The following is a 13,459-nucleotide window of genomic DNA, read 5'->3' as shown; positions in this document are numbered from 1 at the left end:
TCGTTCAACAAATACTTATTGGGTGAATTTTTATGCATAGGTCACTGGCAAGATGGAACAAACACAGGGCCTCCCTGCTAAGAACTTGCTAAGTCTAGTCTCTGGGATCTCGCCAAAGCCGGGCACTCTTTCCTGCGGGGGATAGACGAGGCTAGTAATGGAACATTTATAGAAACTTTGGAACAGTGGGAGAAAATGTGTTTCAAGGAAGAGATTGAGGGGGGGACAAAACCAGTGCCTTGTTTCTGAGGTTATTGAAGTCACTTGGTTAACTGAGAAACTTTGAAGTTTTCTGTCCGTTGAGGTCAGAGCAAAGACAAACCTTGCCCCAGTATCATAAGTGAATTTTACCTTCTTCATCCCATGCCTCCTCTACCAACAACAACTCCATACAAACTCTTTCCCTTGTCTGGATGCCCCCCCACACACACACATACACATAAACACCCATAACATGTCTGTAGGATAAACCCCTATTCATTCTCTAAGACCCAGTTCAAATCCCATCTCTTCTTTAAATTCTTCCCAGACTCCTCCAGCAGAATAATTTACTCCCATGTGGTTCATAAAATTAATAAACTATGAAACACCGCCAGCTGCCCTAGGTCAAACTGTAGGCAAAAGCTAAGACTTACCCTGTTCCCCATAGCACAAGGGTCAGCAAACTATGTCTTACAGACCAAATCTGCCCCCCTTTTCCTCTTTTGTAAATGAAATTTTATTGGAACATAGCCATAGCCATTCATTTATATACCATCAAAGGCCTTTTTCATGCTGCAATGGCAGAGCTGATTACTTGCAATAGAGACCGTGGTCCACAAGCCTGAAGAGTTTATTCTAAGATCCTTGACGGAAAAGCTTAATAATCCCTGAGTTAACACACAATGTGTGGTGAATAAATGAATGGCGAATGCTATAGGGTGTTTTATGAAGAAACTTCAGCTGGTATTCAGATGATCTGGGTCCCAGTTCTGCCCCAACCTCTTGTTTGACTAAGCAAATGATGTGCATGGTAAGCACATAGATGGCAGATAGGTAGACAGGTAGCAGTTTTGTATGCTGGGTGCTGTGCTAAGTATTTTAAAGTTCTTATCTGCTTTAGCTTCACAACCCACCCCAGGGGTAGGTAGCTGTTAGGATCTCCCCCAGTGAAAGAAGAAGAAACTGAGGCTCAGAGAGGTCGCACCCGGCCCAGTGGTAGAGACAGGTCTCAAAATCAGATTTGATCCACTCCAAGCTTGAAACTACCCACTACCTTCTGGAATCCCCTTTCTTCATGAAACGGGTGGGCAGTGTGGTCGCCAAGCCTTTTCAGCGGCAATTTAAAAACAGGACGTGGAACCCCACCACGCGGACGTCTGCCCAGAGGTGCCAGGACCCCGGCCCGCTCCTGGTCTGTGGCGCCCGCGCCTGTCCAGCTGCCCCATGGCCCCGGGCAATGCCACGGCAGCCGCCGAGTTCCTCCTCCTGGGCCTGCTGGATGGAGCCGACGTCCACCCGCTGCTCTTCCTGCTTTTCCTCGGTGTCTACTTGCTCAACGCGCTGGGCAACCTGACCATGGTGGTGGTGGTGAGGTGGGATGAGGCCCTCCGCTGCCCCATGTACTACTTCTTGGGCCACCTAAGCCTCGTGGACGTGTGCTTCGCTAGCGTCACGCTCCCCAGGCTGCTGGCCGGCCTGCTCCACCCGGGCCAGGCCGTGTCCTTCCAGGGATGCTTTGCCCAGATGTACTTCTTCGTGGCCCTGGGCATCACGGAGAGCTACCTGCTGGCAGCCATGGCCTACGACCGCGCGGTGGCCGTCTGCCGGCCGCTGCACTACCGGGCGGTGCTGACGCCGGGGCGCTGCGCCGCGCTGGTGGCCGCGTCCTGGGCGGTGGCCCACCTGCACTCGCTGCTGCACACGCTGCTCATCTCCGCGCTCTCCTACCCGCGCCCCGCCGCCGTGCGCCACTTCTTCTGCGACATGACGGTGATGCTGAGCTTGGCGACCTCGGACACGGCGGCCGCGGAGACTGCCGTCTTCTCCGAGGGCCTGGCCGTGGTGCTCACCCCGCTGCTCCTCGTGTCGCTCTCCTACGCGCGCATCCTCGGCGCGGTGCTGGGACTGCGGTCGGCCGGGGGCCGGCGCCGCGCCTTCTCCACCTGCGGGGCCCACCTGGTGGTGGTGTCGCTCTTCTTCGGCTCTGTCCTTTCCGTCTACTTCCGGCCCTCGTCCGCCTACTCAGCGCGCTACGACCGCCTGGCCAGCGTGGTCTATGCGGTGCTCACACCCACCTTGAACCCTTTCATCTACAGCCTTCGCAACAGGGAGGTCAAGGGCGCCCTGAAAAGGGGACTCGGGTGGAGGGCTGCGTCCCAAGACTTGTGAGGGCGGGTCCTGATTCACTGGCGTTTCCATGATAAGAACGATTACAAAAGAACCTCTGCCCCTTCTTCTGGCTTTGCACAGCACTACTAGCATTTTGGATCCTACAGCGGCTTATTTCTGGATAAATTAAGAAATTAGGCCTGAAGCAAAGGTAACTGTGCTTATTTTACAGGGATGGGTACATAGCAATAAGCTAACTTCATTTCTGCATTGTCTGAACGTTTGAAATACAGGTTACTCTTAAATTTTGGAACAAGCAGGGGACTGGGGAATAAGCCTGGTAGCCTCTGGAGAGGAAGAGGAAGGAGTGTGGCCAGCAGCAACACAGTGGATGGAGAAGAAGCCAGAGAAGCAGTGTAGATGTAACAAGGATTTCAAAGAGGTTTTGTCTGTCTGTCTGTCTGTCTGTCTGTTTGTTTTTTAGGGGGAGAGTGTGCTACAGTATAGACCACACCCTTTTCAGACTGCTTTTCTGGAAACTTCGGAAAAGATCTAGTTTTTATAAAATTTTTTAAAATTCTGTTCCCTAGATAATATATCCACCATTTTCATGGCAGGAACTCAAAAATAGAAATAAAGATAAAATTCTCCTTGACTGTCACTCAATCCAACCTCCACTCCCATCCCAGTTACCAGCTCAATACCTCTTCTACCTTTCTCTCTCCGATTTTGACACATAAATAGTATCACTCTCTATTATTCTGCGCTTTTCCTTTTCATGAAATAATAGGCTAGAAGATCTTTTCTTATCCCTACAAATAGAAATTCTTCATTTTTATCTTCATGGTATAGAACCCTATTCTGTGATATTCCACAGTTTAATATTCTTTTATTGATAGATAGGATTTCCCAGTGTCTCATTATTACAATAGTGAATGATATCCTTTTAATAAAAATAATAAAAGATAACATTTAGTAAGGACTTACTATGTGCTAGGTACTGTATTAGGTGCTCTACAATATGTTCCCTTTAAACCTTACAAGATTCCAGGAGGAATATATTATTATTATTCTCATTGCACAAAAGAGGAAACAGGCTCAGAGAAACCAATTCTGTTAGAATCAGCTATGTCTTCTATCTAGTTCTGGGCTCTGACTTGAGCTGCTGCTACATGGTCTTCTCACTCATTGTCCTGATAGCCTTAGGAGACACACATTAGCTCTCAGCTTCATCTGGACTCCACCAACGTGTGTAAGAACTTTTCAGATCTTCATGGCCCAACACAGTTGAGAAGATTCACATTTGTGTGCATGTTGAGGTAGAAGCAGAATTTTCGAGACTCTTCCCTAGACCAGTGCTGTCATGATATGACTGCCCCCACATAGTCGTGGGCCTTTCTGCAAAGTGCCTTCTCCCAGAGTACTACCAAACTAGTTGGGAAAGTCACTATGCCCTCCAATGTCCAACCTATTTGAAGGTTCTATAATCCCCTCTACTTGGTTATTGAAGGATAAAGAGCAGGGCCTCACACTAATATCTGAACTCTCCTTAGAATCACTATTATTTTACATTATTCTTGAAATGGTATTCAATGCAATTAGAAAAGAGAAATAACAGAACTAAGTATTTGAAAAAATATGCATACTTATCAATACTGATGTTAGCTTTGATTGTGTATCTTTAGTACTAAAGATATTTAAGTGAAAATCCTAAGAAATTTAATAAGGTGGACTACTGTAAAATTATTATACAAAACAGTAACTCCTCTATGTACAAAAAAATTACTTCTCTAAAAATACAATAGCGACCCCCTCAACAGTTTTTTAAGTGTAAAATACCTATGACTAAATGTAGAAAGTAATATACAGTAATATACCAAATTAAGAAGTTTAGAAAGGAGAAAAAATGAGTGGGAAATATCAGAAAGGGAGACAGAACATGAGAGACTCCTAACTCTGGGAAACGAACTAGGGGTGGTGGAAGGGGAGGTGGGCGGGGGATGGGGGTGACTGGGTGACGGGCACTGAGGTGGGCACTTGACGGGATGAGCACTGGATGTTATTCTATATGTTGACAAATTGAACACCAATAAAAAATAAATTTATAAAAAAAGGATGTTAGGAGCTATGTCTACAGAAAAAAAAACAAATTAAGCAGTTTACAGAATTCAATTGTTAAATGAAAACTTGAGTGAATAGAAAGATATTTGTTATTTATAGTTTGTAAGACTACTGTATAAATAGCCCACTCTAATTCCTAAGTCAATGTAATAATTCACTGTAACTCCAGTTAATTTACCAACAGATTTTTTATTGGAATTTAACAAAATAGATCTAAAGCGTATCTGAAAGGATAAATGTGTCAGGAGAGTTTTGGAAGAGAAGAATATAGAGGAGGGCTTATCACACCTTACTTAAAATTCACTGTTATAAATAGGATGACACCAACATAGCAGTCCAAAATGAAGTAATAATAATATAATAAAAAGGTATACATGAGTACTTAGGACATTGTAAAGGCAGTTTTTCACATCCATAAAGGTGAAGACAACTCACCTGCTGAGGAAGGGGGGAAGAGAAAAGAGGCAGATGCCCTTAAACAAAATTTTGGATTGATCAAAGGTGATGTGGAAACTAAAACTGCACAATAACTAGTAATATAATAATAATTGTTGTTATTATTTATTATTATTATTGGATAGAAAAGCCCTTTTCAAGCATGTCAAAGAAAAAAAACATTATCATGAAGTAAAAATCCACTTATTTGTCTACTTTGAAGTTTTTGATCCTAGTAAGGAAAAAACACATCACTACCAAAGTCAGAAGTTGAATAACAGACGGAGGGAAATGTGGCTTACAAGATAGATAAAGTGGTATCATAAGAAAAAAGAAAATTGACTTAAGGCAAAGGACACGCACAAATAACATGCCAAAGGAACAGTGGCTAATCAGATGTTTGACCTCACTGATATATATATAGAGAGAGAGAAATTCAATTTAAAAATTGTAAAAATTTTGGGGCACCTGGGTGTTTCAGTCAGTCAGGTGTCCAGCTCTTGATTTGGCTCAGATCATGAACTCAAGGTTGTGAGAATGAGCCCCTGCTTTGGGCTCCACACTCAGTAGGGAGTCTGCTGGAGATTTTTTTCCCCTCTGCCCTTTCCCCAGATCATGAGTTTTCTTTCTTTCTTTCTTTTGTTCTTTCTTTCTTTCTCTCAAATAAATAAATCTTTTTTTAAAAATAGTAAAATCTCTTATTTTGATATCAGGTTGATAAATATTTGGGGAACAAAAAATCCAGTTTTGGTAACATGTAAAGAAACAGCCTTGCTTATTCACTTTTGGAAAGAGTTTACCTTAGCAGAATTCCTTGGAGTCAATTTGGCAACTTCTATCCAACTATAACATGTTCTTGATGTAATAACAACCATTTCTAAGAATGTGTTCTTAGAAACAAAGAACAAGTTCACAAGAAAACATATGGACCTGGGATGCCTGGGTGGCTCGGTGGTTGAGTGTCTGCCTTCGGCTCAGGGTATGATCCTGGAATCCTGGGATCGAGTTCCATGTCAGGCTCCCTACATGAAGCCTGCTTCTCCCTCTGCCTATGTCTCTGCCTCTCTGCCCCATCCCTAGCTAAAGATACTCTCTGCCCCCCACCTCATGAATAAATAAATAAAATCTTATTTTAAAAAAACAGAAAACATATGGACCAGGAAATAATAAAGTCAAAGTATTGTTCAAAATAATAAAAAACTGAAAACAACCCAGATTATTTAAATAAATTATGGCAAATGCATCCATTCAACAAAAGACTATACAGATTCTAAAAGGATTCTATGTCTTTATATGAAATGATGAATTAAAATATATTTTATATAACAACATGAAAAATGGTATATATAATTTAGTCATACTCATTACATGTAAAGTTGGTCTATACATAGAAATATTCTATGCACATAGAATATTCCTCAACTTTTAACTGCCTTCATAAGGGAGAGCAGAACTTTGGGGGACCCTCACATTCTCACTTTATTTATTTCTTTATTGTTTGGATAATTTTCAATGAGAATGTATTCTTTTTGTAATCAATAAAATTTTTTGAAGAAGAAATGAGATCAAAATTGGCATTATTATGAAGACTTCTTTTAATAGATGAGATGTTTTTAAGGCACACAATTTCAAGAAACATATGATAATATATTGAAATAAAATCAATTATTATTCTACATCTAGCAAATACAAGGCACTGAACTCATCACTGAAGAAATGAGAGAGCACCTGTCTTCAAGACACTTATAATTTACTTCATAAGAAAAAAAAGCAAACAAAGAAAGCATCACATAATTTTAGCATAATATTTAGGAGGAAAAAATTCTACTTAGGACTCATAAATAGATTCTAATCCTTCTGTCATTATTTGTGCTACCTTAGTCTATATATGGGCCACCATTTACTGCCCATAAGTCAAACAATTCATAACAGAATCACACAGTTCATTCCATATCATATGATTTTAATTCAAAATACAAATTATATTCCAAAATATAGATATTATCAAAAGATGTAATCTGTTAGTAACTGATAAGTGGTTGGTAAATCAAAGGGAAAAGAAATTGTAGAGTGTGGTAATTAAAGAGGTGACTCAACCAACACCTAAAATGAAAAATTAAGAACTGAATAGGTTAGCAAGGGAAGAAATGATGATCCTTGGAGAGTGAAAAATTACAAAACGATGTACGTAAATTGGGAGATATTCTTCATGGAATAAATATGTTTGGCGAAGCAAAGCAGTGAAATGGCTGAGAAATTTGGATTTATTTCTTAGAGAATTAGCAACTACTATGCATTTTTGTGTGCAGTAAACACTAAGGTTAAGTAGTATTTATTCAAATTTGAAAAATAATTACTAAGTGTACACTATGTGTCAGTCCTTGTGCTACGTCACCCCCAGAAACCGGGTAAGCCCAAGAGGCACGATGGACCAACCCCTAGTGACATGTGGGAAAACCCTCTGGAAGTGCTATTAGGGCAGTATTAGCTTGGGTACTACTAGACTTTACAGAATACTATTCATTGTCAATATTACACCTACTGTTTGAAAACATACTTTAATCTTTATTTTTTTATTGGTGTTCAATTTGCCAACATATAGCATAACACCTAGGGCTCATCCCGGCAAATGCCCTGCTCAGTACCCATCACCCAGTCACCCCAACCTCCCGCCCACCTCCCTTTCCACCACCACTTGTTAATTTCCCAGAGTTAGGAGCCACCCTCTCTGAAATTTTCCACTCATTTTCTCTCCTTTCCCCTTTATTCCCTTTCACTATTTAGCTACAAGTCCCTATCCCAAAGAAAGCTGAATTGTCCACTTTGAAAAGACTCTTCCCAAGCCTCCTTTTATGTCCTGATTCCTCAGGCTGTAAATAAAGGGATTCAGCATGGGGGTAATCACAGTGTACATAACAGCCATGATAGTCTCCTTAACGGTAGAATTATTAGCTGAGGGGCACAAGTAGAGACCAATGATTGTCCCATAGAAGAGAGACACCACTGAGAGGTGGGAGCCACAGGTGGAGAAGGCCTTGCAGATGCCCCTAGCAGAAGGGACTTTGAGGATGGAGGACACAATCCATGCATAGGATAAAGAGATCAACAGAAACGGAACAAAAATGATGAGCCCTCCCAAGACAAATATCACCATTTCATTTATCTGAATGTCAGAGCAGGCCAACTTTAGCAGAGCTGACATGTCACAGAAAAAGTGAGGGATCACATTATCAGCACAGAAAGATAGCCGAGCCATGAGTAGGGTGTGCAAAAGAGAGATAAAAGTGGTCAGCACCCAGGACAGCATCAACAAGGAGAAACAGAGCTTGGGGCTCATGATGGTGGTGTAGTGCAGGGGGAAGCAGATGGCCACATAGCGGTCATAGGCCATGGCCACCAGGAGGAAGCTCTCCAGGTCTGCAAAAAGCAGGAAGAAGTACATTTGGGTCAGGCAGCCAGCATAGGGGATGGACGGGACTTGACTCTGCATGTTCTGCAGGAATTTGGGCATTGTGACAGAAGAGAAGCAGAGGTCAGAGAAGGATAAATTGCTGAGAAACAAATACATGGGTGTGTGGAGGTGCGAGTCCAGGTGAATGAGGACAATGATGAGTAGGTTCCCCAGGACGGTGGTAACATACATGGCCAGGAACAGGGCGTAGAACAGGTCTCGCTGATCTGGATCAATGGGCAGGCCCAGCAGGATGAATTCTGAGATGACAGTTCGGTTGCCCATTTTCATGTTGTTTCTGTTCTACCTTTTTAAGATTAATTTATATGAAAGCATTAATACACACACAAAGACGGACAGACACGCACACACACACACACACATATGCCTGAGCTGCCTCTCCACCAACTTAATAGTACAAGGAGCAAGGAGTGTGCAAACCAAGTGGGGCTCTATCACCACATACCCATCAGGAGCTGAATCCTTCTCTTGATCTGCATCCAACACTCCTACTCTAAAGAAAAGCCCATCTATTTGTCTGTCCACCCAGCTTATACATCCCCTCAGCCACCCACCTCAGTGGTGCAGGAAGGGAGATGATGAGCCAAAACTGACCTGAGCCCATGTTCTGCATCTGCCTCAGGCTGGGGGCCACTGAGAACAGTGAGCATTTCCCCAAACTGCAGAATGACACAAAGGTCCGAGTTGCTGCAGATTCTCTATCATTGGCAAGCACTAGAACCCAGACCCTAGAACTTCAGATCCAATTCCTACACTGAACTACCAGAAAAATGCCTCCTCCATTCTAATTTCTTTGTTACCTAGATTAATACTATCCCAACCCATGTGAAAGTCTTGTCTCTTTTCCCTTTTAAGACTTGACTGACCCAGGGACATTAGCTGGACAAGCAAGAGTTAGAAGGGAGTAGGAATGAGATGGACAGCAGGAGAAGCGGCTGAGATTGGGAAGACCCCAGTGTGCATACATAGCATTTAAGTGCCGGGCCCTTGAGCCAGTCATCCTGGGATCAACTTATACACCCATACCTGCACCATGACCTCGGCCAAAAAATTTAACCTCCCTTAGTCAGTTTCCTAATATCTTAATAGGAACACAACAGTACCTAATTTATTCAAAGGAAGTCAGGATAAAGTGTGGCATTGGTAAGACTTACCACTGTTATCATTAAGTTCTGTGAGGTTGCAGTATTTTCCCAAGTACCGCTATCCTCATCTCCACCACCCTGCACCACCACCCATGAGCACAGCACCTCAGTCAGTGCAAGTAGAGAAAATGGAAGGAGTTCTGTGGGATAGAAGAAACTACTGGTCCAGAAAGGACAGACATTTACAACCCAAATAGTGAGAATGTCCTTTCAAATCATGAGTCGAATCTATCCCTAGATAAAGATACTAATATTAGGATAAATTGATGGAGGGTGAGGAGAGCTAGCTTCATGGAAAGAGGCTCCCAGAATGGTCTCTTACATTCTGTTTACTGCACCCCCAAGCAAAATATTCAGGAGCCCACAGGAGTCAGACTCCATCATTTACTGGCTTGCGACCTTGGCAAATTACCAAATTCTTCCAACCTTACACTTCACCGTCAGTGGATCTTACATGTCTCACAGAATTGTGGGTTTGGAATGATTGATACTTGCAAAGTATGAAGTTCTCCACAAACACACAATTTATTTGTTCCTGTTAATAGCGCTGGTGACTCCCAGTTACACTCAGAGAGGTGAATCACTGTTGAAAGAGGAAAACAATGAGGCTGATGACTTCTAAACTATCCTGCAAGAGTTGTACTATAGAATTACGGAATCTTAATTTAATCTGCCAAAGGAGATTTCAGAGTAACTACTTCTTCTGAACCCCTTCCCAGCTTACCCAGCTTGTCTCAGTGTGGCTCCAAAGCCTTCTTCATATTTGTTACTTCCCCATCATGCGTGTTCAGCTGGAGTCCCTACCATTGTCTTGTGACTCCTCTCTTCTACAATACTCTGACCCCTGGGATCCGTGGATCCCAAAGAAACTCATTAGTAACAAACACACTACTTGCCTCCACCCTTATTCCTGTACATTTCTGAATAAGTCATGTCCTGAGACAGAATTCTGGGTTTACTTTAAGTCGCATCTTCTCAAGAAAGCTTTCCCCACCCATTACAGGCCATGCTTATCTCCCTTCTCTTACCTTCTGCAATATCTGGCCTTCTACAACAGTTGTCAGCATCAAATACTGTAGCACTTCGTTACCACTGTTATATATTGCCCAATGATTGCTTCCATATATACCAACCTTCTCCAGTGGTCTTTAATTAAGCTCCATGAGAGCAAGCATTGTGTCGATTGACTCACCCAGGAAATACTTAATCTATTAGTTCATTAATGCATTCCTTCTATAAATATTTACTGGGTACCTACCATGTGCAAGGCACTGTGTCCATGACTGTGGGAAAAACTGTGGCCAAGGTAGACATGGTTCCTGCCCTCAAAGACCATATAGTCTAGCTCATAGACATGGCAACTAAACAAATTGCCATAAGGCATTACAAATGTTATCATAGGAAAAATCAAAGATGTGATAAGAGTGTATATTAAGGACACCTAGCCTTATCCTAGCGTGTCAAGAGAGGACATGCTTTTTTAATGAAGTTTAAGCAGAATCCTTTTTTAAAAGGAAATGAAAGTATCTAGAGAGGAAATAGTATATGGAAAACCTCAGAGGTGAGAGGATCTGGAGCTTTTTAAAAGTAAAGGAAGTTCAGTGTGGCTGAAGTATAGTGCATGTGCTAGGAGGCAGGCAGAAGATGGAGGTTGTTGGGCAGGGGGCAGGTACAGTTTGGTGACTCCTCAAAAAGTTAAATGTAGATTTGCCATATGATCCAGCAATTCCACTTTGGTATATACCTAAAAACACTGAAGTTCTAAAACAAATACTTGTACATGAATGTTCATAGCAGCACTAGTCACAATAGCCCAGTGTGGAAGCCACCATCAACTGATGACTGGATAAAGAAAATGTAGTGTCTCCATACAATGGAATATTATTCAGCAATAAAATAAACAAAGTACTGATACCCACCATAAAATGGATAAACTTGGAAAATATTATGCTAATTAAAAGAAGGCAATCATAAGAGCGACATTATATGTTACTATTTATATGAAATATCAAGAACGGGCAAATCCATAGAGACATAAAGTAGACTGATGATTGCTAAGGAAAAATGGGTAGTGATTGTTAATGGGATTTCTTTAGAGGTAGTGAAAATGTTCTAAAATTGATTATGGTGATGGTTGCACAATTCCGTGAGTGTATAAAAAATAATTTTAGACTTGAATGGGCAAATGGTATGGTATGGTATGGAATTATATTTAACAAATCTCTAATAAAAACCAAGTCTTTATCGTTGGAGAAATTTGCATGTGGATTATATTAAATATATGTATATTGATGTTAAATTTCTCGGTTGTGATAATGGTATTGTAATTATGTATGAAAATGTTCTTGTTTCTAGGAGATCCTGAATGCTGAATTTCGTGGCTAAGTGTCTTGGTGTCTGAAAATTATCTCAAATAGATTGGCTATTTTATTAATTTTTAAAGTTTTTATTTTAATTCCTGTTAGTTAACATACAGTGTTATATGTTTCATGTGTGCAGTATAGTGATTTAACATAGATCAGCCATTTTAAAAGAAGAAGAAAAATGAAAGGAGAAGAAGAAAGAGAGGGAGAGAGAGAGGGGAGGAACAGAATAAGGAAGGGAGAGAGAGCTTGATATGTGCTATAAATATGAATGAATGAAACATGAACAAATTTGAGCAACTGATGGAGTATAAGCAAAACAAACTAATTTGAAACTAAGCTTGTAGCTTTTGTTTTGAACATTGTAGGTGTGATGACACAGGATTTCATCTTTTAAAATCTCTATTCTCACATCTTGCTGTTAAAATAGAAATTCAATCATTTATAAATCTGTCAATTGTGTGGTCATTCAATTATCAATTCTTATTTTTCCAATTTTCTCTTTCCTCATTAACACTGAAGTTGAACATCTTTTCATACTGTTTATTCTTCATGAATTTTCTGTAAATATTTTTTACGTTTTAAGTTTTTATTTTAATTTCAGTATAGTTAACATACAGTATTATATTAGTTTCAGGTATACAATATAATGATTAAACAACTCCATACATCACCAGTGCTCTTCACAACAAGTGAATTCCTTAAACCCCATCGCTGATTTCACCCATCCTCCCCCTCACTTCCCCTCTGGTGACCATCAGTTTGTTCTCTGTAGTTAAGAGGCTGAATAATACCCAACTATGTATACATATATACCACATCTTCTTTATCCATTCATCTATCAATGAACAGTTGGGCTGCCTCCATAATTTGGCGCTTGTAAAGATGCTGCTCTAAACATAGGGGTGTGTGTATCCCTACGAATTAGTGTTTTTGTATTTGGGGGGATAAATGCCTAGTAGTTCAATTACTGAATCATAGGATAGTTCCATTTTTAACTTTCTGAAGGCCCTTCATACTGTTTATACTGGCTGCACAGTTTGCATTCCCACCAACAGTGCATGAGGGTTCCTTTTTCTCCATATCTTTGCCAACTCTTGTTTCTTGCATTGTTGATTTTAGTGCTCTGACAGGTGTGAGGTGATAGTTCATTGTACTTTCAACTTGCATTTCCCTGATGATGAGTGAAGCTGAGCATCTTTTCATGTGTCTGTTGGCCATTTGTATGTCTTCTTTGGAGAAATGTCTGTTCATGTCTTATGCCTATTTTTAACTGGATTATTTACCTTTTGGGTGTTGAGTTGTGTCAGTTCTTTATATATTTTGGATATTAACCCTTTATCAGATATGTCACTTGGCAAATATCTTCTCCAATTCCGTAGGTTGCCTTTTAGTTTTGTTGATTGTTTCCTTTGCTGTGCAGATGCTTTTTATTTTTGATGTAGCCCCAATAGTTTATTTTTGCTTGTATTATCCTTGCCTCTGGAGACATAGGTAGAAAAATGTGGCCAAAGACATCACTGCCTGTGCTCTCTTCTAGGATTTTTGTGGTTTCAGGTCTCACAGTTATGCCCTCAGTCCATTTTTAGTCTATTTGTGTGTATACTTTAGGA

General features: G+C 41.0%; 2 protein-coding genes across 2 annotated transcripts; one reads left to right on the top strand and one right to left on the bottom strand.

Moving 5' to 3' along the window:
* The first annotated feature begins 1,418 nt into the window (after window positions 1–1,418).
* OR1R1 (olfactory receptor family 1 subfamily R member 1) lies at window positions 1,419–2,641 on the top strand. The gene has a single exon (XM_077850413.1). It carries the CDS (start codon window positions 1,426–1,428, stop codon window positions 2,368–2,370), a length of 945 nt encoding a protein of 314 aa, XP_077706539.1. The 5' UTR covers window positions 1,419–1,425; the 3' UTR covers window positions 2,371–2,641.
* Window positions 2,642–7,503: 4,862 nt separating this feature from the next.
* Window positions 7,504–10,496, bottom strand: LOC144285246 (olfactory receptor-like protein DTMT). Its single transcript, XM_077850412.1, has one exon. It carries the CDS (start codon window positions 8,606–8,608, stop codon window positions 7,661–7,663), a length of 948 nt encoding a protein of 315 aa, XP_077706538.1. The 5' UTR covers window positions 8,609–10,496; the 3' UTR covers window positions 7,504–7,660.
* Between the last annotated feature and the right edge of the window lie 2,963 nt (window positions 10,497–13,459).

The sequence above is a fragment of the Canis aureus genome, chromosome 16 (assembly GCF_053574225.1).
Source record: "Canis aureus isolate CA01 chromosome 16, VMU_Caureus_v.1.0, whole genome shotgun sequence".
Lineage (NCBI taxonomy): Eukaryota > Metazoa > Chordata > Mammalia > Carnivora > Canidae > Canis > Canis aureus.
This window is presented reverse-complemented; position numbering and strand designations above follow the sequence as displayed.

Coding starts and splice junctions, on each gene's coding strand:
- OR1R1 (XM_077850413.1), top strand. CDS start 1,426: ATGGCCCCGGGCAATGCCACGGCAGCCGCCGAGTTCCTCCTCCTGGGC.
- LOC144285246 (XM_077850412.1), bottom strand. CDS start 8,608: ATGAAAATGGGCAACCGAACTGTCATCTCAGAATTCATCCTGCTGGGC.